The sequence below is a fragment of the Euprymna scolopes genome, chromosome 1 (genome assembly GCF_053919585.1).
Source record: "Euprymna scolopes isolate OS-2025 chromosome 1, ASM5391958v1, whole genome shotgun sequence".
In the NCBI taxonomy this organism is placed as follows: domain Eukaryota; kingdom Metazoa; phylum Mollusca; class Cephalopoda; order Sepiida; family Sepiolidae; genus Euprymna; species Euprymna scolopes.
The window spans coordinates 173,422,803-173,446,292 of record NC_136482.1 but is presented as its reverse complement, the minus strand read 5'-3'; the positions used below and the strand labels follow the sequence as shown (position 1 = coordinate 173,446,292).

Genomic DNA, 23,490 nt, shown 5'->3' with positions numbered 1-23,490 from the left:
TCGACCTTGTGTCACATGATATTAGAAAGTTATTTGGGAAGGTGTTTTCTATGCTTGAGCTGTTCTTGCCTGGTTCAGGTTAACAGCTACTAATTTCTAAGATTCATGAAATTTGTTTATCCAGACATCATTGATGGTGTTTAGAAGGTCATTTTAAGGGTTGTTCATTTTCTGATAATTACTTTTATTTCTTAGATCTAGATGTGAGTTGGGGGGGGGGTCCAATTTTCCCAATTAGCCCCCTCCTCCTCACACACACACTTGAGGGTGGGGGATTGCCATTACCACAAGGAATATTCTTTTAAACTAATCTCATGTGTTGTTCAAAACATCTATTTGCCACAATTTAGCTTAATGTATAGTCAAATCGATTATTTTTGCTGCATTTTCTTAAATAACTGCCATCAGTATGAATTAGCAAAGCCAAACTTAAGAGAAAGACACCATATGTACACGCAGAGGGGAATGAGACAGGAAGTCATTCTTTGAAACAAAAGTCTTTCAATCTACCCGCATCATGAGTTGTTTAAAGTACAACAAAATTAAAATTTCCATGAGAGACTAAAAATAAAGCAAGAGAAAGAAAAATAAAATCCAATTGTAAGGCTCTAATAATTTGGTAAAAAAACATCCCTTTTTCTTTCAAAAGACAACGGATACCCGCTGTAAGTGTAGCTGTGCATGTAATTTTGAGGCAAGTGTTACACAATATCCTACCTCTTCTGAATTAACACTGGTTGTCTAATGGCAAGGAGAAGTCCAGGACGACTGGAAATAATGCAGAGATAAGCAGAGAGCACCTGGAATTCTCAAATGGTCACCCATTTTAGTACTGACCAGGCTCAACACTGCTTAACTTTTTTTTTTTTTTTTTTAATTTTTTTTTATATGACGGTCACCACTTATCAAGGCCCGGAGCCACTCGGGGATAAGGGTTATTGCGTGTGCAGTAATCATTGAGATAGTATTGTAGTAATCATTAGTATTGGAGATTTGATAGAGTGTCTTACTTAAGAGAGCAGGAATTTGTTTATGTTGGACTTGAAGACATCCAAGTTGTAGTTAGGTGGGAAACAGGCAAACGGAAGAGAGTTCCACAGTTGTGCACTTCTAAGAAAGAAGCTCTGCTCATGGAATCTACGTTTGGATTTAGGCACAGATAAAGAGTGGGGAAAATTAATGACAGTAGTTTCAGCTAGACGGGTGTTTTTCGTAAAAGATTAGCGAGGGGGGACCAGAGATTGGAGCTCGGACGAGCACTTGCCATGGAAATAACATTAGTGATCTAACAGGAATCGGTGTGTCAACGTGATTATGTTGTATACAATCAAATATCAGAAAATTAACATTTAGAGATTTAAGACATCTGCAATTTCTGAAGTTAAAAGAAGCTTTTTTTTATTGTTTATTATTACAAAAAGGGGAATTCTGTTAAAAATCGCTTAGAGTATTGTTCTCGTCCCATTTATGAATTAAATAACTTCTGGTTTTGTTCCAGTTTAGCTGAGATTCTACAGAATGTAACAATAAAATTGTTGCCCTAGAAAAGACGACATGATTCCATTTCTGTTTGATAAAAACTGGTTTCCTTTATTTGTCGCAGACCATCTACTAGTTGGCCAGTTGTGTACAAATCCCAAGAGCGATAGGAACCTTCTATCATGTCTGAAAGTGACACAATGTTCAATGAACAGAGATATGCCGCTATACAACTCATGCGCTCTCTACCGATCCAAGTTATGACAACAGGACCATTGCCAGCATCCTCAAAATGAAAATCCAGATGGTTCAATGCCTGAGGGCACAGTGCAACAAAGTTTCCAGTCACGGTTATGGTCTTTGGTGTGGTTTCAAATGAGGACCACATGATGCCACCTCACATCTTCAAAGTCAGTTGAAAGTCAACACCGTATTGAGACGGTGATTGAGGCTGAAGGCGACTACATTGAATAGATGTCAGCTCTACTACATAATCAAGTTACCTGAATTGATTTTTTCAATAAAAGTTTTAAAATAAAGCTGTAGTGTTGTTTTCTTTGGGGCGACAATTTTATTATTCCACCCTGTATCTAAAATAATCACAATCCTCATTATTTAATGGATAAATGTGATAGTCATATTTAATGGATACATGTGATAGTCATATTTAATGGATACATGTGATAGTCATATTTAATGGATACATGTGATAGTCATATTTAATGGATAAATAGTTAATGTGTTGGAATAACAAAAATAAGGTGAATAAACAACAAACAAAATAGAAAATCAATATTTCATAATAGAAAATCAATACATCAGAAACTTACTTTAATTCAAGGTTTCATTTTATTTATGAAACTTTGTCAAAGATAGCATATATTGAATAAATTTGAAGTAGATATAAAGTGTGGAAGTGGTGACCAAAGAAAGAAAGGCCTAAAGTAAAGGTGGATAAAGTGAGGTATAATGTTAAGGTGGGAGGGAGTAGATTTAGCAGTTAGGTTTGCGAGTGGTGTCAGTGTTTTTGTAGTGAGTAGGTGTATAGAGAATGCTATGTTAGTTATCTTTTTGTTGTATATAGTGTGTTCTTTTGAAAATAATTAAAAATATCTTTTGATGAAGAAATATGTGGCTGGTCTGGCTTACCTGGGAATTCTGCACATGTTGTCCATAAAAGATCAACATAATCCTTTGTAGAGAGCATTTTGCATTCCAAAGGACACGTGGGGTTGGCATTTGACACCATTTTATTCTTTGAGGCTAGATAATGAAATGAGAAGAAAACATAAATTAATGGATACTGATTCAGAATTTGACCAAAGATCACATCGACATCTTCCGGCGGTTTATGGTAAGCAGCTAAAACAGTTGTCAGAAAAAGCAAAGAAATTCAAAATGGCCAAAAGAAAACTTTAACGCAAGAAGCTAAGACTTACCGAAAGTTTAGTTATATGAAAGAAATATGTTTTTTTATTTTTTCAAAAAAAGTATATTAGAATGTTTTTTTCAACAAATATTTCAAAGAAATAATTTTTTAAAAGATGAAAACATGAAAACAACTATGAATAAAAATTTAAGTTTTTTTTTTTTTTTTTCATGGAAAATATCTAAGAAGTATTTTTTTTTTTGTAAGGAAAGTTTCAATAAGATAAATTTGTTTTCTTTTTGTAGCAATGAAAACAATTTTGTTTTCATTGCCACAATTATGATTACGAATATTTTTGAAGGATAGTATCAGATAACTGATTTCTTTTTTCTATTAACGAAAACATTTGACAGCTTATTACTGATTGGTTAGTCACATTGACTTTTTCAGCAGCTTACTGTAAATTACTGGAAGATGCCAATACAACCGTGGGTCAGGTTCTGGATAAGTAACAATTAATATAACAAAATTAACGCCATAAAATTCTTTTTATAAAGGACTTCATTGGTAATGTGAGGAAAGTTGCAAAAATAGTTTAAGGATATCATCAGCCACAACAACAAACACACACTCATTAGAGTGACTTATTAGATTGCATCACTCAATTACTGTAGCCATGACCGCCCAGCTACTTCAAATATATTCCTTTTGTGAGACATGCCTTGCTTTCTTTCATGAGTAAGTGTGATATTTCCATGAAACTGTTAATTCCCAAATTATTATATACTACTTTTTATTGAAATCCTTTGAGATCCAAGACGCAGTGGATAGAGACGTTGAATCTCTATGGTTCCAGGTGAGAATTGTTTGAAGATAGCGGTTTTAATCCTCCTCAAAGCAGGCCAGGGGATTAGTTGGCCAAAATGTGGTAGACAACAACAACTATGGAAGGCAGTAATTACTAAGGATACAGTTAAAGAGACTCAGCATTCCTATCTTGTTGCAGTCATTCACCTGGAGAAGGTCAGAGGAATAGTTAGCCGAAACGTGGTGAAACAACAACTATAAAGATGGGGATAACAGTTTGCAAATAAATAAATACACAAATTAGTAGTTGCAATAAATTAAGGGATGGGCCAAGTATTTTCTGGAATACCTGACTTGTGAAACTGAAGAGTTTTTTGCTGATGTTTAACTAATCAGATGCTGCTGAAAGCACGTTTAGGACATTTTTTTCACTTTTCTTTCCTCCAGCTTTAATATACTGTATTAATTGCCATTTGCCCATTGTTTGGCAGAGTGGCTATTAAACTTGCATTTGCTATGGCTTTAAGTTCTTGATACGATTCCTTACCTTAATATTAAGGTATTTTGTAGAATTCATTTTCAGATTATCTGGATTTTTCAGACTACTGTTCTCATCTTGAGTGTCATTTTCATAATCTTTCGGTCAGTGTACTTTGTTGAACTCAGAAATTTTTCTGTCATGCAGATTCCTGGGTTTGGCAGAAAGATTCCTGAGTTCTACAAGACTTGAAGAAGGTCAGAGATTACATCGACCGAAATGTTATGAAAATATCACTCAAGATGAGAACAGTAGTTTGAAGAATCCAAAACTATGAATAATCAATCCTCATGTCAAAAATTCAGAAACTCATTTTCAGAGTTGTTTTTTAGTTGATATGTAAAACGTTTTATTAGTGTTTGGGCAATTAATCAAAATCGGAATCGAAACTTTTGGGGGTATCGGAATCGTTATCAGAAAAATTTGTGCTTATTTTCCAATGCCAAAAAACGATTATTTTCTCTTTTTTATTTGATTTTGTTTAAAACAAAATCTTCCACTACTGGCACTAACAATAAAATAATACATATTTATTGATTTTAAACTGCCAATAAAACTAAAATCAATTACGTTTGAGAAAATGTCTGCATATTTAACTTGTGTTTTTATGATATACAGGAAAAATAACAAATATTTAATTATTTAGAGATTTATAAAGAATCTGAATCGGTACTTGTGCCAGAATCGAGAATTTGGTACGGAATTGGTAATTGTATCAGAATTGGGAAAAATATTGGAATCTTCCCATCACTACATCTCATATCTAACAACCTAATACTTTTGCTTATTATTTTCTTTCAATCAATTCACCCTGATTTACACAACTTTGTTTTACAATATTGTGGACTTACACGGGCAAATACCGCCATATTGAAAAAGTTCTGTGGTCATCAGAACAATACCATAATAAGAAAAAGCATTTGCCAACCTGAAAATTAAAAAAGAAAATGTTATTATAAAAAATAAATAAGAGTGTCCTTTAAAATAAAAATATATATAGTATTTAAAAAAATAAATATTAAGACTGCGTGAACAAACCTATTAGTCTAAGATCTATAGAATTTTTATATACCGATCACATATAATAATATGTGTATGCATATATACTTTTTTGATTATTGCATTTTCACCCACAACGAGGCACAATGCAACTTTGATGCAGAAGGCTACTATTAAGGATACTATATCTGGAGTTTTTTTTGTTTTTTTACACAGTGATCACCACTTATCAAGGCCCGGAAGCCACTCAGGGATAAGGGTTATTGCAAGTACATTACGTTAGTGTGGAGATTTGATGAAGTGTTTACTTAAGGGAGCAGTTCATTAGGAATTTGTTAACGTTGGACTTGAAGACATCCAAGTTGTAGTCCGGTGGAAAGCAGGCAGATGGAACAGAGTTCCACAGGCGTGCAGTTCTAAGAAAGAAGCTTTGTTCATGGAATTCACGTTTTGATTTAGGCACAGATATAGAATGGGGAAAATTTTTCACAGTGGATTCAGCTAGACGGGTGTTTTTCGTGAAAGATTGGCGAGGGGGGGGGACCAGAGATTGGAGTTCAGACGAGCATCTGCCATGGAAATAACGATAAAACAAGGATAGGCTTGCAACGTCTCTTCTGTGGGAGAGAGGTTGCAGGGTAGAGAAAAGGGCATCCCCCACTAAGCCACGAAGTCTATTTTGTACTCTGTCAAGGCAGGATAGGCTGTTTTTAGCAGCTCCTGCCCAGATATGGCAACAGTATTCCATCCTTGGACGTACTTGGCTTTTATATAGATAGAGAATTGCATCAGTAGTGAGATATCTTTTTACATTACACTTGAACTTCTGCATATCAGTATAGTTGGGGAAGCAGGAACCCGGAAGGAAATTCCAAAGTATAGCAGTTCTGAGGAAGAAACTTTTAGAGTAGAAGGCTTTCTGGCATCTGGAGATCTCTATTGTGTTGGGGTGGGGAATTTTGATGCTTGTCAGGTTTGTCGAGGGTATGTAAAACAGGCAGAGGGATGCAATATTACATTGTGGGGACAGAGGTTAAAGCCTAGTTGACAGTTTGGGACTTATTAGGTTGATGACTCTTGAGTGAGAGAGTAGTAGCAGATGTGACAACAATACTACATACATGGGCGAATGGTGGCCTTTTAGAGGTACAGGATACTTTCAGGTGTGATTAACTTTTTAGCATGGTAGAGAGAACCCACCTTCTTTGCAGCAGCTGTAGCAATGCCCTCACTGTATCTGTTCCAACTCAGCTATCCCTATGTAGTGTTGCCTATGGTATAGGATGATGTTTTGTTCCCAACTTCCAATATGAAGAATAGCAAAGGTTTTAAAAACATTAAAGCAAGAAAAAGTTACTATTTTTTTCTTAGGAAGAGGGTTCACCATTTTTGAAAGCCTGCAGACCACTCTTGGATAAAGGTTAATGAGTATAAGACACCACCGTGATAATCAGTTATAGTGGAACTTGGGTAAATTGAGTAAATAAAAACAATTATAATTAAATGTATACTTATCAAAGTTTTTTCAAGCAAAGAAAAACAGAAACATATGTGAAATTGTCTTATTTTTTTGTTACTCGAGAAGAAATATATTTTTTAAAAATGAAATTATCTTAAAAAGACATCAAAACTGCATAACCAAACCTATATATATATATATATATATATATATATATATATATATATATATATATATATATATATATAATATCTGTATATATAGAATTTTTATGTATCTATCTGACTTGAACTGGACCTACCCTAGACGGGTTCAACCATCTTAATCAGAAAGAAGGAAGTTCCATGGGAGTAAGAAATTCACAAGCAATCCCCAGTTGCATGTATAACTCCATCAGGAGAGATGACGACATTAGTTTTTTGCAACTCTTGCAGGGAAATATTGACATACTCTCACATACAGCATCAGTTATTCCCAAATGGTTACCCATCTGGTACTGCTCAGGCTCAATGTTGCTTTACTTCAGTGATCTAATGATAACCGGTGTGTCAACATGATTATGCTATATATTTTTATGTACTCATATATATATATATATATATATATATATATACACTAGCTGTCCCTATGCAGTGCTTCCCATGAGGACGGTTCAACGACAACTTTAAAAGTAAAAAAAAGAAAATGTATAAGTTAGTGTTCAGTTTGACTCAAGCAATTAATGATTATCGATCGTGGTGAACTTAATTTCGATTAGCAGGTGAATGTGGAATCCATTAGATCATGAACATGCTGTTAAAAGTATCACTGAAAGAGTTTCTTTAAATGACTGCTTAAGAGCTTCCCAAAGAGTCCTCAGAACAATAGCAGTCACACTCTGCTACAGTGCTGCAAAATACTGCGCCCTAGCATGTTCTCGGAGCCAACAGACAAGATCAATTGAGAAAAACTCTCAGAAATCATGTGTATAACTTCAAGATATCTAAAGTCAGCATACGTACAATGGCTACCAGTAACAAGCTCAATTGCACCACCCCACATAAGGAGGGAAGAGGCAACTCAAAACTGGATTCAAAATGTTGAGGAGAACTCCAGGAACTTATCAATCCACCAAATTTTAAAAGATGCCCCAGATATCTCCAGACTCAAGTACCGAAACTTAAAAATAAAAAATTTCGACCCAGTTGAGACATGGAAGGAGGAATGGGGGCCCAATTTTGCGCCTCCCAAGTTTTGCTACAAATAGTAGGAAGTAGTGGGTAGCCACAAACCGGATCACAACAAAGCACTGCAAGACTGCAGTAAACAAACACAAGTGGAGACAAATATACTCTCCAATCTGCCCAAAATGCAAAGAAACCCTCTAGCACACAGACCACCTGATCCTACACTGTCCAATCAACCGACTGGAAGGAGGCTATGCGACATCACATCTATCTGAAGACAATTTCTTAGACTGGCTAAAAAGTAGCGGTATGGAGGTTTAACCCATACAATACTACTAATAGTTACAGGTGTTGGTTTACTGACTGACTATTGTTAGCATATGTGTTGCAATTATTTAATTGTCAGAATTTGAATCATTGAATCGTCAGGTGAAAAACCAAATGGAAAAAAAAAAAATGGAGAAAGGAGAATTTCAAATGGCAGCTGTGAAACGAGTGTATAAAGTCAGATGCTAAGAGAACGTTTTCACACTTTTCCAGGAAAGACATTAACAATTTAAATTTCATGACGCCAGAATTATCATCATATGGCAACATTGTATTACGTTAAGTATTTTAAAAATATTATTAATTATTATTAATACTGGTTTCATTGGCAATATTTTTAATTGTGGGTTTTTGGGTTTTAATGGGGATAGCTTTGATAGGGGTGAATAAGAGTGAAAAAAGAAAAAGAAAAAAGGTAAGATGCTGATCAGAATAAGGCTGAGCACCATTAAAATGTTATGGCTGAGTATAGTCTATCAGTGGATATAATGCTGGTAGTATCAGAGTTTTTTCAACAGGCTCCTTCAGTCTTAGACAGACTATGGAAACCCACAAAGGGGTGCCTGCGCATGAAATTTTGTGGCAGGAGGTGCGCAATCTCCAACCACATCTCTCCTGAGTCGACATTGTTAAATACCAGTGGCAAGTGAAGTGTATGTACATGATGACTGGAAACAAATGCCGAGATAAGCGGAGAGCACATGCCACTTGGTACCAATCAGGCTTAACATTGCTTAACTCCAGGGATCTGATGAGAACCGGTGTATCAACACGATTATGCCGTAATATCAGAGTACAACTTTACTAACTGGTTGACTCAAGTATTGCAGAGGTGGTTCAACAAGTAAAAACAACCCCCCGTGCTGTGTCTATGGAGCGATGTGAATATGTGCAGATTAAATCAATAAAGTGGACATCCTGGCATTGAATAACAAAGGTACATGTGGTCAAGGCATATAAGCAATGTTAGTCCTTTGACCCACATCTGGTGCAGTGAGTAACAGAATGATTATAGATGCCCCCTTCTTCCAATCGGCACCAACTAATATGATCCATGAATAGAGAGTTGGATTTATGCATAGTTTTCTGTTGAAGAAGCTTGTGTATCACAGGATTCTGTATAATAGTCAGTGCAGCATCCACTATAAGAAAGGATGTGTCACCAGCATTATCATGGAGGTAATGGTGGCTCAGTGGTTAATGATGCGGACTGACAACCTGGGTGTACCAAATTCGAATCCAGTTTGCTCCACAGAAATACTTTTACGTAGGGATGTTTACAACCTTAACGTAGTCCCTCTTGTAAGTACCTGATATTGAAAGAATTCTTGATAGAAAGATATCAGAGAAACGAATGCCAACAAAATCATCCTGAATGATGCTCAACATTAACAACTAGCATTACAGAGCTCTGCATTTGCAAGTGATTTTTCAAAATGGCGACTAGAAATAATGAAACGCTTATCTTTTGGCGATTGTATTTCTTTCACTGACAATCTTCCAAAGCTCACTACTGAGTGGAAAATATCTTCTCGTTTTTTTTTTTTAATAAAACGAACAAAGTTAAATTATTTAAACAATAAAAGTTTAATAGAACAATATACTCTTTTTATTTAATGAAGGCTGTTTAAAAAAATATCTGAAGAAATTAGAATGTTTATAACAACTAAAACTTTCCTAGCATCAAATATTACATTTCCAGATGTATATTGACATGATTTTTGCTTTGGGGTAATTTTCAGCAATATCTAATGGTCGGAAAATATTTTATGTCTCGAAAAGTGCTATTTTTAGTCATTTTGACCACTTTTGACCCCCTGGGAACACAACCAAAATTTTTATCAAAAGTCCGAGAATGTTACATTTCCTCCCTTGCCTAGTTATAACTTCATGCAAAATTTCAGAAAAAATGTAATGAATAGTTATTGAGAATTTTTAGAATGAACGGACGAACAAACAAGGATGAATTCTAAGGTCCAAATCCGACTAAGTTGGTGGATCAATGAATATCAACAATAATTATCTGAGTCATACAAAATAAATGAATGATGCTCAGCTACTTCACGGGCAAGTAAGAATGGTGATATGTCATCGGAGATGGTCAAGAAGGTAGTGTAGCATCGAGTACACATATTGGTGATTTGACAACAGACAAGATGCAAATATTATCGACTTTAGAGGTGATTATGGTTTAGGTTATGTTTATCGACTCATGTCACTATTTTATTAACTAAACGTCACTTCTGAATCACATGCACAGTTGGTCTAAACCTGAACTCCATGAACACAAGACCTGTTCACTAAGTTTGGTTTATCTGCTGATATCACAGATTTTGGTATTAGTAGATAAACAACTTGAAGGACACGTGATTAAAAGGGAAAATGTTACCCCTGAGCAAGTACAGTAAGCAGGGAGATATATATTTTTAAGTGCATTTAATTAAATCTTAATTGATAACATTATCAAAATAAATGAAAAAAAAAGTCAATCAATTAAGCATGTGATGATGAGCAAAATTTAAAATGGTTCAAATTAATGATTTCTAAGTTAAAAATTCACACGTATTCAAATTCTTTTTAAATGAGATTATTTCTGGACCACAACCACACTCGCTTCTTTTTACATGATGTCTGAATTTCTCTAAAATCTTAGCAAAAATCGACTTTAATAGTAAATGGTTCAACTATGTTTCAACTATCTAGTCTTTATGTTGGGAACTACAAATGTCATTGTCTACCAATCATACCGTATGAAATCATATTTACAAAAACTGCTAATAATATGCAATAGTTGTACTGAATAAAAAATAAAAATTAAAAGCAATAATTTAAAAAGAAAATATAATGAAGATATTAAGTTTTTTAAATATTAAAAGTTTGGGGGTTCGATTTGAATGAAGCAAAATATAACAAAAAAAAAAAAAAAAAAAAAAAGAAAGAATTGCTTACCAAATAATCCATAGAAAAATGGTTGTCATTCTAAAGTCTGATTTTAACGTGTCTAGCAAACTTCCACGATTCACATTTTCTGTCTGTGAAAAAAAAAAAAAAAACATTAAAAAAATAAATAAATACCCTTTTAGCAACAAACATAATAAAAAAAATATTCTACAGTTGACGCTATCTTAATTGAGATAAATCTTCAAATTCTATTCGAGTAAAAGTAATATGGTGGTTTGTTGAACAAAAACAAGACGTATTTTCAAATAGTTGGTGTTAGTAATAAATTCATGTTAATGGAATACACACTAACCCTAACACACTCTCCTGCATAATCACCAACCACACATTGGATTCAGAATTGTGTAAGTCCAATGGCAAGAAGAAATCCATGATGATTTTTCTTCTAATCTACTCAACCATTACAAAATTCTGAAATATTAAAAATTCAGGTATTGATTTTTTAAAAATTAAATACAATAATAGAATACTAACCTGTACATTAGGTTCCTGTAGTTTTCCTAAGAGCATGGGTTTTCCATTTTCTTTAGCAATTCTTTCTATGGTTGCTTGAGCTTTCTCTATATTGCCACGAGTGACATCATATCTGGCACTTTCAGGAAGCCACTATGATAAGGTTAAAAACAATATTCAATGATATGTAAATCTTTTTTTCTAAACCTTAATTTTTAGAACGTAACGTTGTAAAATTTTCTAGACAGTTGGATGCTTATAGACTTATGCACAGATTGCATTATGGGATTAATGTTCGTCATAAAAGAATCAGAACAAAGATTACATTACAGTAGATCCCGGGATGCGGTGACCCCCGGGATACGGTTTAAAAAGGTTACGATGTGGAATATGATGTTTTTCTAGCCCCTGATTATTGTATTTGCCGGTATGTTATTTGATTATATACATGTGTATTATATACTGTACTGTATTTTATTACTAATATTTAATATGTACTGTATAAAATTTTGCTTAGGCCCCGTCATATGGCGATTTAACCTTACGATCCCAACCTCAGAACAGATTAATGCCGTATCCCGAGGATCTACTGTACATGTTTTCTTCAGTAAATGTTGTGAGTACACTTTTTGAATAAACTTACCAATGTTTATGACTTTATTACTATTTATTATTATTTGTGTGGATTTATTCACCATTGTTGAAATATACAAAAAGAAAGAACTATCCTTTTTTGCTATATTTTTAGCAATACTTTTTTTTTGTGCTTTGATTTGGACTTATTTTTCCTTTGCTTAATTGCAATTGTATTATGTTGTACTATTCTGTTTATTATAATCATGTTCTTTTAACTTTAACTTTGATATGTTGATATATTTTTCCGTTAGATCCCAAAACAAACTCACAAAAGACTTTTTTTTTGTGGTGGTGGTGGGAAGAGGTCCCAATGTCATTCTTTCCTAATTGTCCATTTGTCAGGGTGATTTTATGCTCTTTGAAGGTTCTTATATATATATATCATAATTTAGGGATTTAAAATTTGTGATTTGAAAAAGTTAAATTTCAAATCTTGAAATTTTATTGTATGCAAGACAAAGAATACAGTATAGTAAAATATATTTCCTTAACCCATGAGTTTTCGATGTTTATACATCTCTTCGGAGGAAAAATATTAGCAAATATTATAAAAGGTTTGTACCTAATTTGCTAAAAGTAATAAACATAGAAAATTAAATTAAATATTTTTAAAGTTTTTAAATCATTTTAGCTACACAGAATAAGGGAAAATGGATATTGATGCACCAAAAAAAAAAATGGATATTGAACTTCAAATCGAAAGTGTATGCTAAATCCTGTAATGGAAGCTCTTGGTATTCGGCAGGTAAAAAGATCCAACGTGTATTGTAAAAAATCCAAGGAAGCTGGTAACAATCCAATACATACATATTTCTACAGTTTTTCTTTAGTTAGCCATATATATATATATATATATGTGTGTGTGTGTACGGCTCCATTCAGTCCTAACAGACTATGGATATCCATTGTAAAGGGCGCCTGCATGTGAAATTTTTGTAGCAAGAGTTGCACAATCTCCAACCACACCCTTCCTGAATCGACATTGTTTAATTCCAGTGGCAAGTAAAATTTCAGAACGACTGGAAACAATGCAGAGGCTAGCGCATACAGTGCCTAGTATTCCCAAATAGTAACTCATCTGGTACTGGCCAGGCTCATCGTTGCTTAATTTTGGTGATATGATGAGAACTAGTGTTTCAACATGATTATGCCCTATTCTTTTATTTTTATAAAAGAGTCACCACTTATCAAGGCCTGAAGGCCACTCAAGGATTAGGGTTAATGAATGTACAGTGGTCAAAGGGAACATGTCGTAGTAATCGTTAGTTGTGAAAATTTGGTAAATTGGATTACTTAATGGGATGGCTCATCAAGAATTTGTTCACGTTGGACTTGAAGACAACCACATTGTAGTCAGTTGGAAAGCAGGAAAACAGAACAGAGTTCCACAGACGTGCAGTTCTAAGAATGAAGCTTTGTTTATGGAATCTATGTTTATGTTTAGACACAGATAAAGAGTGGGGAAAATTATTGATAGTGGTTTCAGGTAGATGAGTGCTTTTCTTGAAAGTCAGGACATGGAGGGACTGTAGAGTGGAGCTCAGACGAGCACTTGTCATGAAAATAATGATAAAGCAGAGTCAGGCTCACAACGTCTCTTCTGTAAGAAAGAGGTTGCAGGGAAGAGAAAAGGGATTCCTCCACTAAGCTACAAAGTCTATTTTGAACTCTGTCAAGGCAGGATAAGGTCTTTTTGGCAGCTCCTGCCCAGATGCGGCAACAGTACTCCATCCGTGGATGTACCTTGGCTCCTATAGAGGTAGAGAATTGCATCAGTAGTGAGATATCTACTGGAGCGGTAGAACGATCCCACCATTTTTCCAGTGACCTTGGCAACAGATTTGATGTACGTGTTCCATCTCAGATTAGGAGTAAAGATCAATCCCAGAAGCTTGTCAAAACATGGAGCCTCCCCAAGACGAGAGCCATTCATTTTGATTGATGCTAGATGAGAATCAGAGCGTTGATGATCGAAAGATAGAAGTATGGTTTTAGATGCATTAAAATTAACCAGCCACCTCTTTCCCCATTGCGCCACGTGATAAAGATCAGAGAAGAGAGAATCAGAGAGATCTCTCTTGTCTGTCTGCGGAACGGTCTTTATCAAACTCCTTTCAATTTTTGGTCTAGAGACTTGAAACTTGATATATAGGAGATATAGACCACTGGAACAATTCGATTTGGTCTTTAGCTGGTAAAAATAGCTGCTAAGAGGTCAAAAATTAAAAAGAAATGCAACTTGTAAGGTATAAATTGACTTAAAGTTCTCTTCTACGCATTTATAGGTTAAACAATGGCGCTTTTTCATTTTCATATGCGTAGTGACATGGATCAGAGCATAAAGAATAAGGCTGGTGAGCTATATATTTTGGTTTCGATTCTAGCTGACAGCACCCAAGCCATATATTTTTTTTTTTACTTTTGAAATTACTACTATATATTGGGTACATTATAATAATCAATAGAGAATTGCATAAAGTATCATATTTAAGCGTATTTTATGACCAGGCAACACCAGGATGCCTACTAGTATATATATAAGATAAACGTGACTCTTTAGCTTAAAAATAGATGATGGAAAGAAACAGTCAAATAATAAACACAGCATAATATATTTCTACAAATAGAATTTTACATATACCATTGAGAACTTTAATTATCGTATATTGCGGCGTATAAGACGAACCTTAAAGTTTTTAAAAAATCATCTTTAAAAACCAATTTTTCATAAAATATCGGGTGTTGCAATCTCTAGCCTACGCTAAACAAACATAGTTTCGTGATTTAGCAGTCATCTTATACAACGGATATATGATTAATTCATTAAAATTTGCTCCCAATTTTGTAACTCGTCTTATTTGACGTTCGCCTTATACGCCGAAATATACGGTACTTAAAAACTTATCCACGAAACGAAAAAAAAAAACACACAGAGAGAAGCTTTCATTTCATACACAATCTCAGATCTTCCAAGATTAATTCTAACAATTCATACTCAAATACACAAGGTCCTGGATATGACTTAAACTATATCCGATGGTGAGGTCCCCAGCTTCCGGGCTTTGGGGAGTGTGGAGCCACCTTTAATTGCCATTGCTCCCAGGTCCACTCTGGCCTAGTGTCGTAGTACCTGTTAGGATCCCAACTATGGGTTAAATAGAAACCGACTTGAAAAAAACAAAGAACAAATATATTCTATTAAAAAAATTAATTAAAAATCACTGGATTCGGCATTAAATAACCTGAAAAGCGTTGATATGCCGTAAAACAAAAATAAACAACCAATCAAATACACAATCCATAAATATTCATGGCATAATATACATTAATCCATTGCTGTGATCTTAGGTAATAATAATTATGTTTTTAAAAGCGATATTTAGTTTAGTTGATACTATACGAATCATATGATATTCCTGGTTTAGAAAACCAAAAAAATTATATGAATTGTTTTCACCTTGACAGAATTTACACCATGCTCAAAACTATAGGCATTCGTGGATTTTTTAAAGAACCAGATGTGCAAAAATAAACTAAGACTAATTCTCTAAGAAAACCGTTCTCACTTTTGCAGATTTTTGATTTTGGGATAATATATAAGTTCCTTTCACAAGTTATAACTCAAAACAAAAAAATGTTTGGATTAATGTCCGTTTAAAAAAAATGAATAAGAGAACTCTGGCTCGTTTTCCTAGTAGAATTGGAAATGCTCCTCATCCTACTAATATCTAAAATGACACAAATTAAATATTCTCCCCCCCCCCCAAAAAAAAAGCAAATAAAAAAGGAAATGTGATTAATGGTGGTTTACACGATTCTCTCAGAAATCTATGCATCTTCCACTAACCCCATCCTGACGGATGAAAATGCAAATGAAGGAAAAAATGCAACGTTTTACGAATATATAAAAACTAGCAGGCCGCCCGGCGTTACCCGGTGGTAAAATACGAATAAATATTATATGTTAACTAATTCTGAAACTTGAACATGTGCATGTGAGCATTATGTTTTTTTCTAAACAGGTCACCTCTTGTAAATTAAAAAAAAAAAAAAATGCTCGAGCCGAGGTCGAAACCACAACCTATAGGCAGTGAGTCAAGTATTATAATCATTGACACAATACTTAAGATGAGTTTTAAAACCTGCTTATTCTTAACATAAGTCATCTGTCATATGAACGAGTCACACATGCACAGTCGTGAAATAGTTAAGAAAGAGGTAAAAATCCAACGACCCCCCCCCACATACTATTTCTTCAATTCTGACCCCTTAGCAGCCCTTTTCCTCAGATGAAAACTGATTAAAAAGTTGTCCACACACCTGAATACCCTATATATCCAATTTCAAGTTTGTAGATAAAAAACTGGTTGAGTATATAGGTTGAGAAGTGTCCTTACACACACACATTCTCACTTTTATTAGCCTTTATTTTGTACACATATAAAATAGATGTCATGATCATTGCTTATTAACATTCCTTATGTTTTTTTTTATAGAAAAAAAAATAGTTGAAAGTAATTTTAATAGAAAGAAGAAAGCAATTTTGAAAGAAATCAGTATTCTCTTACAGCACAGCAACTAGAAAATATTAAGAGTGGAACAGCAGACAATGCTAAAAGCCAGCGCCAACCAAGATGAGGCATAACCAGTAATGCCAAAACAACTTCAAAGCAGGCACCAAGAGCCCAGAATATCTGGAAGAAAAACAAAATATTTCAGGATTATGAAATGAAATAATAATAATAATAATAATAATAATAAAGAAAATACTTCTAAGTCAATTGCAATGTCTTGCACAATATTCAATATGTAAAGGTATTGTACTTAATATAAGTTCAAATTGGCTTTACTATGGGAGAGAATGACGATAGGTTTACCTCCCAGTAAGAGTTTATCAAGGGGGCAATGGATGTTAAGCAGAATTTCGTCATATAATTATATTTGTATGCATATATATATATATATATATATATACATATATATATATATATATATATATATATATGTAATTTACTTCAAATTAATCATGTGAATTCAATATTCGTCTTCTTACTCTGTTCGTCATAAAAAAAAAGCATCCCTGGTAGTTGTCTCCCTCTTACACGTTTCAATGATTCCTAGAGCTATATTGGCTGGAGCAAAAGCTCCTGTCAGGGCCACTCTTGCCAGAAAGGTCGATGGATAGACAGAGAGTGATCCCTGGTCCTCCAGATTGGGGGTCGAGCATAGAGCTAAGGACCCTTTCTCGTAAAACAAGTACTGAAACTGTAATAAAGAGAACCCCTACTTCAGCATGTGTATGTGTGTGTGTGTGGGGGGGGGGTTCTGAGTCAAGTGAAACTAGTATGAATGCTGGTGGCCAAAGTCGAGAGGACATCAACAGCAGGAGCAACTTGGAGAAGAACGGTGGAAAGGGAGAGGAAAACTATGCACCATTCTTGGGGTTCACTGGCTAGACCTGGTTCAGGATAGGCGGAGGTGGGGGGGGGAACACACCACTGGGTGTAATGATTGATGATGATGATGACCCTATATAATTATTAAATAAGTTACGTACAAAACCAGAAAAGGACATTCTAAAACTATATTAACTCTCTTACAATCCTTTATTTTAATTACTCAGAGTTTATCTTGAGGTAAAAATTAATATCAATCATCTTTAATAATTTACATCTGTAATGATTCATAACTTTTCTTTAAAATCTTAGAGGGAGACCTTATCTCTCGCATTATATGCTGACAGTTTTTTAGTTTTTAATTCTTTATTTTTATTATTAATTATTTTTCATTCACAATGACAAAAAAAAAAGAATTACCATGTTGACAAATTCTTTGATGCTTCTTCAGAATGCCTCCTATATTAAAAAAAAAAAAAAAAATACGGAAAAATATGCATGATGTATGTACCCGTGGTGGAAAGAAAATATCTTATTCCAAATATCACGTAAATTGATAAAGTAGTTTTATTTTAAAATAAGAAAATCAAATTTTATGACTAACTGGAGAGCGACTGTCTTGCAATGCCATTTTGAAAATAGGTTGAAGGAACAAGGGAGAGAACTCCAAATAATCCAAACTTTTTGCAATATTTTAGAAAGCGATTCTTAACATGGAAAAGCATTAAAAAAAAATCAAATTCGATTAAAAATGATTTTCTTTATAAAAATAAAACTACTTGATCAATTTACGTGATTTTGGGAATATGATATTTTCGTTTCAGTCACAGGTACGTACATCATACTGATTTTTCTTTATTTTTGTTCTTTTTTTCTTAGACAACCACTAACTCTATAATCTTATTTATTCATGACAGAGAAGAATTCAAAAATACAACCTTGGAAAGAGGACACTTGTCCCTGGTGGTTTTGACATCACAAACAATTATATGATGCTACTCTTTCCAGATCTTATCAATTGCATTTGTAGGAAGGTGACGGTGGTCAAAGTAGTTAACGACACAGACTGATAACTTGGGTGTTTCAAGTACGAATCCAATTCGTTCAATAAAACACTTTCACTTACGGATGTTGTGGTCCTTCCCATAAGTACACAATGTCTTTCTAGAAAGAATTATGACTAGAAAAATATCGGAGAAACCAATGCCAACAACAGCATTTTCAGATTCATACAATATGATGATGAATTACATTTGTAAACGACATTAAACTTACTCTTTTAAGCGAAAACAGTTGTATCAAGAACTTATTTAAATGCTAAAAAAAAAAGAAAAAAAGAAAAACAACAAAAAACAAAAAAAACAACAAAAAACAAAAAAACAACAATAAAAAACAAAAAAAAAAAAACAAAAAACAAAAAAAACAACAAAAAACAACAACAAAAAAAACAAAAAAAAAAAACAACAACAACAAAAAAACAAAACAAAAAAAAAACAATTAAAAAAAAACATCGCATTTGCTTTCCAGTTGACAAAAACATGATAGTTTTCGAATGTTAGCAAATTCTTACTGCGGTGTCAACTTAAAGAATCAAATTCTAACCATTTTACCAATCGTTTCCAATCCCGTCAAGGTCTTGTTCATCAGCGGCTGACAATTTTATTAACCCTTATCCTTGTGTGACCTTTACACCTTGATAAGCGATGATCCGATAGAAAAAAAAGGTAAACCTTCTTAATCCGTCACATTATACTTAAAGAAATGATTAGTAAATGATCACGTAACTACCTTTTTGTTTGCGGTTGTATAATTTTATATATAATGTGGTGGTATAATTTTATATATAAGGTGGTTGTATAATTTTATATATAATGTGGTGATATAGTTTTATATATAATGTGGTGATATAGTTTTATATATAATGTGGTGGTATAATTTTATATATAAAGTGGTGGTATAATTTTATATATAATGTGGTTGTATAATTTTATATATAATGTGGTGGTATAATTTTATATATAAAGTGGTGGTATAATTTTATATATAATGTGGTGGTATAATTTTATATATAAAGTGGTGGTATAATTTTATATATAATGTGGTGGTATAATTTTATATATAATGTGGTGGTATAATTTTATATATAAAGTGGTGGTATAATTTTATATATAATGTGGTTGTATAATTTTATATATAATGTGGTGGTATAATTTTATATATAATGTGGTGGTATAATTTTATATATAATGTGGTGGTATAATTTTATATATAATGTGGTGGTATAATTTTATATATAATGTGGTTGTATAATTTTATATATAATGTGGTTGTATAATTTTATATATAATGTGGTTGTATAATTTTATATATAATGTGGTGGTATAATTTTATATATAAAGTGGTGGTATAATTTTATATATAATGTGGTGGTATGATTTTATATATAAAGTGGTGGTATAATTTTATATATAGAGTGGTGGTATAATTTTATATATAATGTGGTGGTATAATTTTATATATAATGTGGTGGTATAATTTTATATATAAAGTGGTGGTATAATTTTATATATAAAGTGGTGGTATAATTTTATATATAATGTGGTTGTATAATTTTATATATAAAGTGGTGGTATAATTTTATATATAATGTGGTTGTATAATTTTATATATAATGTGGTGGTATAATTTTATATATAAAGTGGTGGTATAATTTTATATATAAAGTGGTGGTATAATTTTATATATAATGTGGTGGTATAATTTTATATTTTATATATATAATTCTATATAATGTGGTGGTATAATTTTATATATAATGTGGTGGTATAATTTTATATATAATGTGGTGATATAGTTTTATATATAATGTGGTGGTATAATTTTATATATAAAGTGGTGGTATAATTTTATATATAATGTGGTTGTATAATTTTATATATAATGTGGTGGTATAATTTTATATATAATGTGGTGGTATAATTTTATATATAATGTGGTTGTATAATTTTATATATAATGTGGTGGTATAATTTTATATATAATGTGGTGGTATAATTTTATATATAAAGTGGTGGTATAATTTTATATATAAAGTGGTGGTATAATTTTATATATAATGTGGTTGTATAATTTTATATATAATGTGGTGGTATAATTTTATATATAATGTGGTGGTATAATTTTATATATAAAGTGGTGGTATAATTTTATATATAAAGTGGTGGTATAATTTTATATATAATGTGGTGGTATAATTTTATATTTTATATATATAATTCTATATAATGTGGTGGTATAATTTTATATATAATGTGGTGGTATAATTTTATATATAATGTGGTGATATAGTTTTATATATAATGTGGTGGTATAATTTTATATATAAAGTGGTGGTATAATTTTATATATAATGTGGTTGTATAATTTTATATATAATGTGGTGGTATAATTTTATATATAATGTGGTGGTATAATTTTATATATAATGTGGTGGTATAATTTTATATATAATGTGGTTGTATAATTTTATATATAATGTGGTGGTATAATTTTATGTCAGAATTTAGTTTGAGAGTAAAAACAGACTTACTTCAATGAATACAACACATTTGGCTCGACTAGCGCTCGGAAGAAACTCGGCATATAAAGTCACCCTGTTGAGAAGGAGAAAAGATAAATCATTCAATGCTCATACAAAACAGTAACATTCATTAAATTTATAAAAAGAATAACAAAATCTTTATATTATGAAAGACGTTCCAAAAGTAATGTCTCCTATTTTTTGATTCCGCCCGAATAAATCACAGAGGATTACAAATTCCATCGTTATAACGACTGAACTTATGCATTCATGGCCTGAAAGTTTCATCTCTCTGTTGCAGATACTGACAGTGTGAGACTCTAAGAAAAGAAACCCCCATCATAAACATGTACCAGACGCAGAAATGCATTATTAAATTCCTCCACGCAGAAAAAATAAAATAAAATTGAACCAATCAACATTCACCTGTGTCTGTTAAACATTTACGAAGCCAATGCAGTTCATGTTAGCACAGTTAGGAGATGGGTCTGTCGATTTCAGATTGGCAATAGTGATGTGAGTGACAAAGTGCGTTCTGGACTTGTACAAACGATGTATAAAAAGAGATTGACAAAAATGCATAGAGAATGGTGGTGACTATGTAGAAAAATAAATTCTGGAGCACAAGAGGTCGCTCGTTTTAATGGTACTACTCCCGTCTTCATAGCTTTTCCATGTTTTAGTTTTTGAGTGAAAAAATAGGAAACCTTATTTTGGAACGATCCTCGCATTTACAATTTAGATTGGTATCGTCATCTTGTTTGCCATAGTTTGATGTATTCTGGGATTTTTTTAGAGGTGCTATGTTTAATAAATGTTTCTGCATTTCAACTAAACCTTTTATTCAAACAAAAGTGATCGATTGTTATTCTTAAAATTATCTATATAATCTTTGTACAGTCTTCTGATCCTCACACAAACCAATTAATTAAAGTAGTAAGTGAACCAAAAAGCTAAATTGAAACTTTCGCTTCTAGACGTAATGTTAAAAGAGAAAAGCCTAAGAAAACGAAAAACGAAACTGACACACTAATCATCATGCAGAGGTAATCTATATATATATATATATATATATATATATATATATATATATAAGAAGAATCGGAAAACTGAACGAAAAGCGAAAGTAAATTGATTGCTACTGATCACAGTGAATGAAGGAAAATTAAATAACGATACATTGATGCAAAAGAAATATAGTGAAGAAAAATGGAAGGCAAGTATGACGTACACCAGACGCAGAAATGCATTATTGAATTCCTCCACGATAGTGTGTGTGAAGATTTTTTTCGATTCTCAGTTTGCGATACTTATCAGAGGCATTCCGATATAAAACCTATCTAAGAACACTCCCAGACACAAAGCAGATTTGTGTCAAATTTAAAAAAAAAAATCCAGCCAGACGTTTCAGAGTCCATAGGGAACAAACACACACACACATATACACGCATACATAAACTGCCTTTTATATATAAGTAGGAATTTCTTTACTCTAACGAGCGTTATTTACGTTTTTACTGGTTGTGGCCGCAATTAATAAAGAAAGTGTGAAAAAGTAATTGTATGTATAATAACTTTGAATTCTGTAATTGTAGTACGAGAGGGAGTTCCAAAGGTAAGGCCTCCAATTTTTTAACCTGAAACTAAAATGTTAAACAGCTACAAAGCATTAAAACGAGCGACCTTTTGTATTCCGGAATTTATTTTTCTACATAGCCATCACCATTCTCCGTGCACTGTCACCACTCTGAAATCGATGAACTCATCCCTAAATGTGCTGACGTCAACTGCATTAGCTTCATAAATGCTCAACAGGCACCGGTGAATGTTGACGGATTCAATTCTTTTCTGCATGAAGGAATTCAATGACACATCTGTTTCTGACGCACGTCCAAGATAATGGTAGGCTAGTTTCAATATAAATTAAATTTATCTAAATCAAAATGACGTCGGACGGAATCTAATTTCAATAACAACGATCAAACTTAATATTTAACAATAAATAGAGCTTGCACATCTACATTCATTTCAAACTTTATAATAATACCATTCTATAATAATTTATACCCTAACCAAAATCATTTGATTTACAATTGTTTAAAAATAAACCTGTACAGTAAAAATATTTTCAGGTAGCCAAAACAAAATTTTAATCAGATTGGCCCAAGAAAAATAAGAACGGACAGACAGACATAGAGAAGTATAATACAGATGATTAAAATATTTAAAATAAAACGGCTTGGTATCTACAAACATACGACTATCTCTTGTGTTTACTATTATTTTGAAGCCTTTAGACCGGTGGTTCCCAACCTATTTT

The 23,490-nt window shown here is 32.7% G+C and overlaps 1 protein-coding gene across 2 annotated transcripts in view; it reads right to left on the bottom strand.

The window, feature by feature from the left end:
- The window catches only part of LOC145277561 (synaptic vesicle 2-related protein-like), a 198,463-nt gene that overhangs the window by 22,943 nt on the left and 152,030 nt on the right, over window positions 1–23,490 (bottom strand). For both annotated transcript variants that reach the window (XM_080129039.1, XM_080129048.1), the window contains exons 6-11: window positions 21,180–21,243; window positions 16,763–16,888; window positions 11,580–11,711; window positions 11,094–11,176; window positions 5,045–5,121; window positions 2,629–2,742 (exon numbers count right to left, since the gene is read on the bottom strand). In XM_080129039.1, coding sequence (XP_079985165.1) covers window positions 2,629–2,742; window positions 5,045–5,121; window positions 11,094–11,176; window positions 11,580–11,711; window positions 16,763–16,888; window positions 21,180–21,243 — 596 coding nt within the window. The remainder of the gene's footprint in view (window positions 1–2,628; window positions 2,743–5,044; window positions 5,122–11,093; window positions 11,177–11,579; window positions 11,712–16,762; window positions 16,889–21,179; window positions 21,244–23,490) is intronic.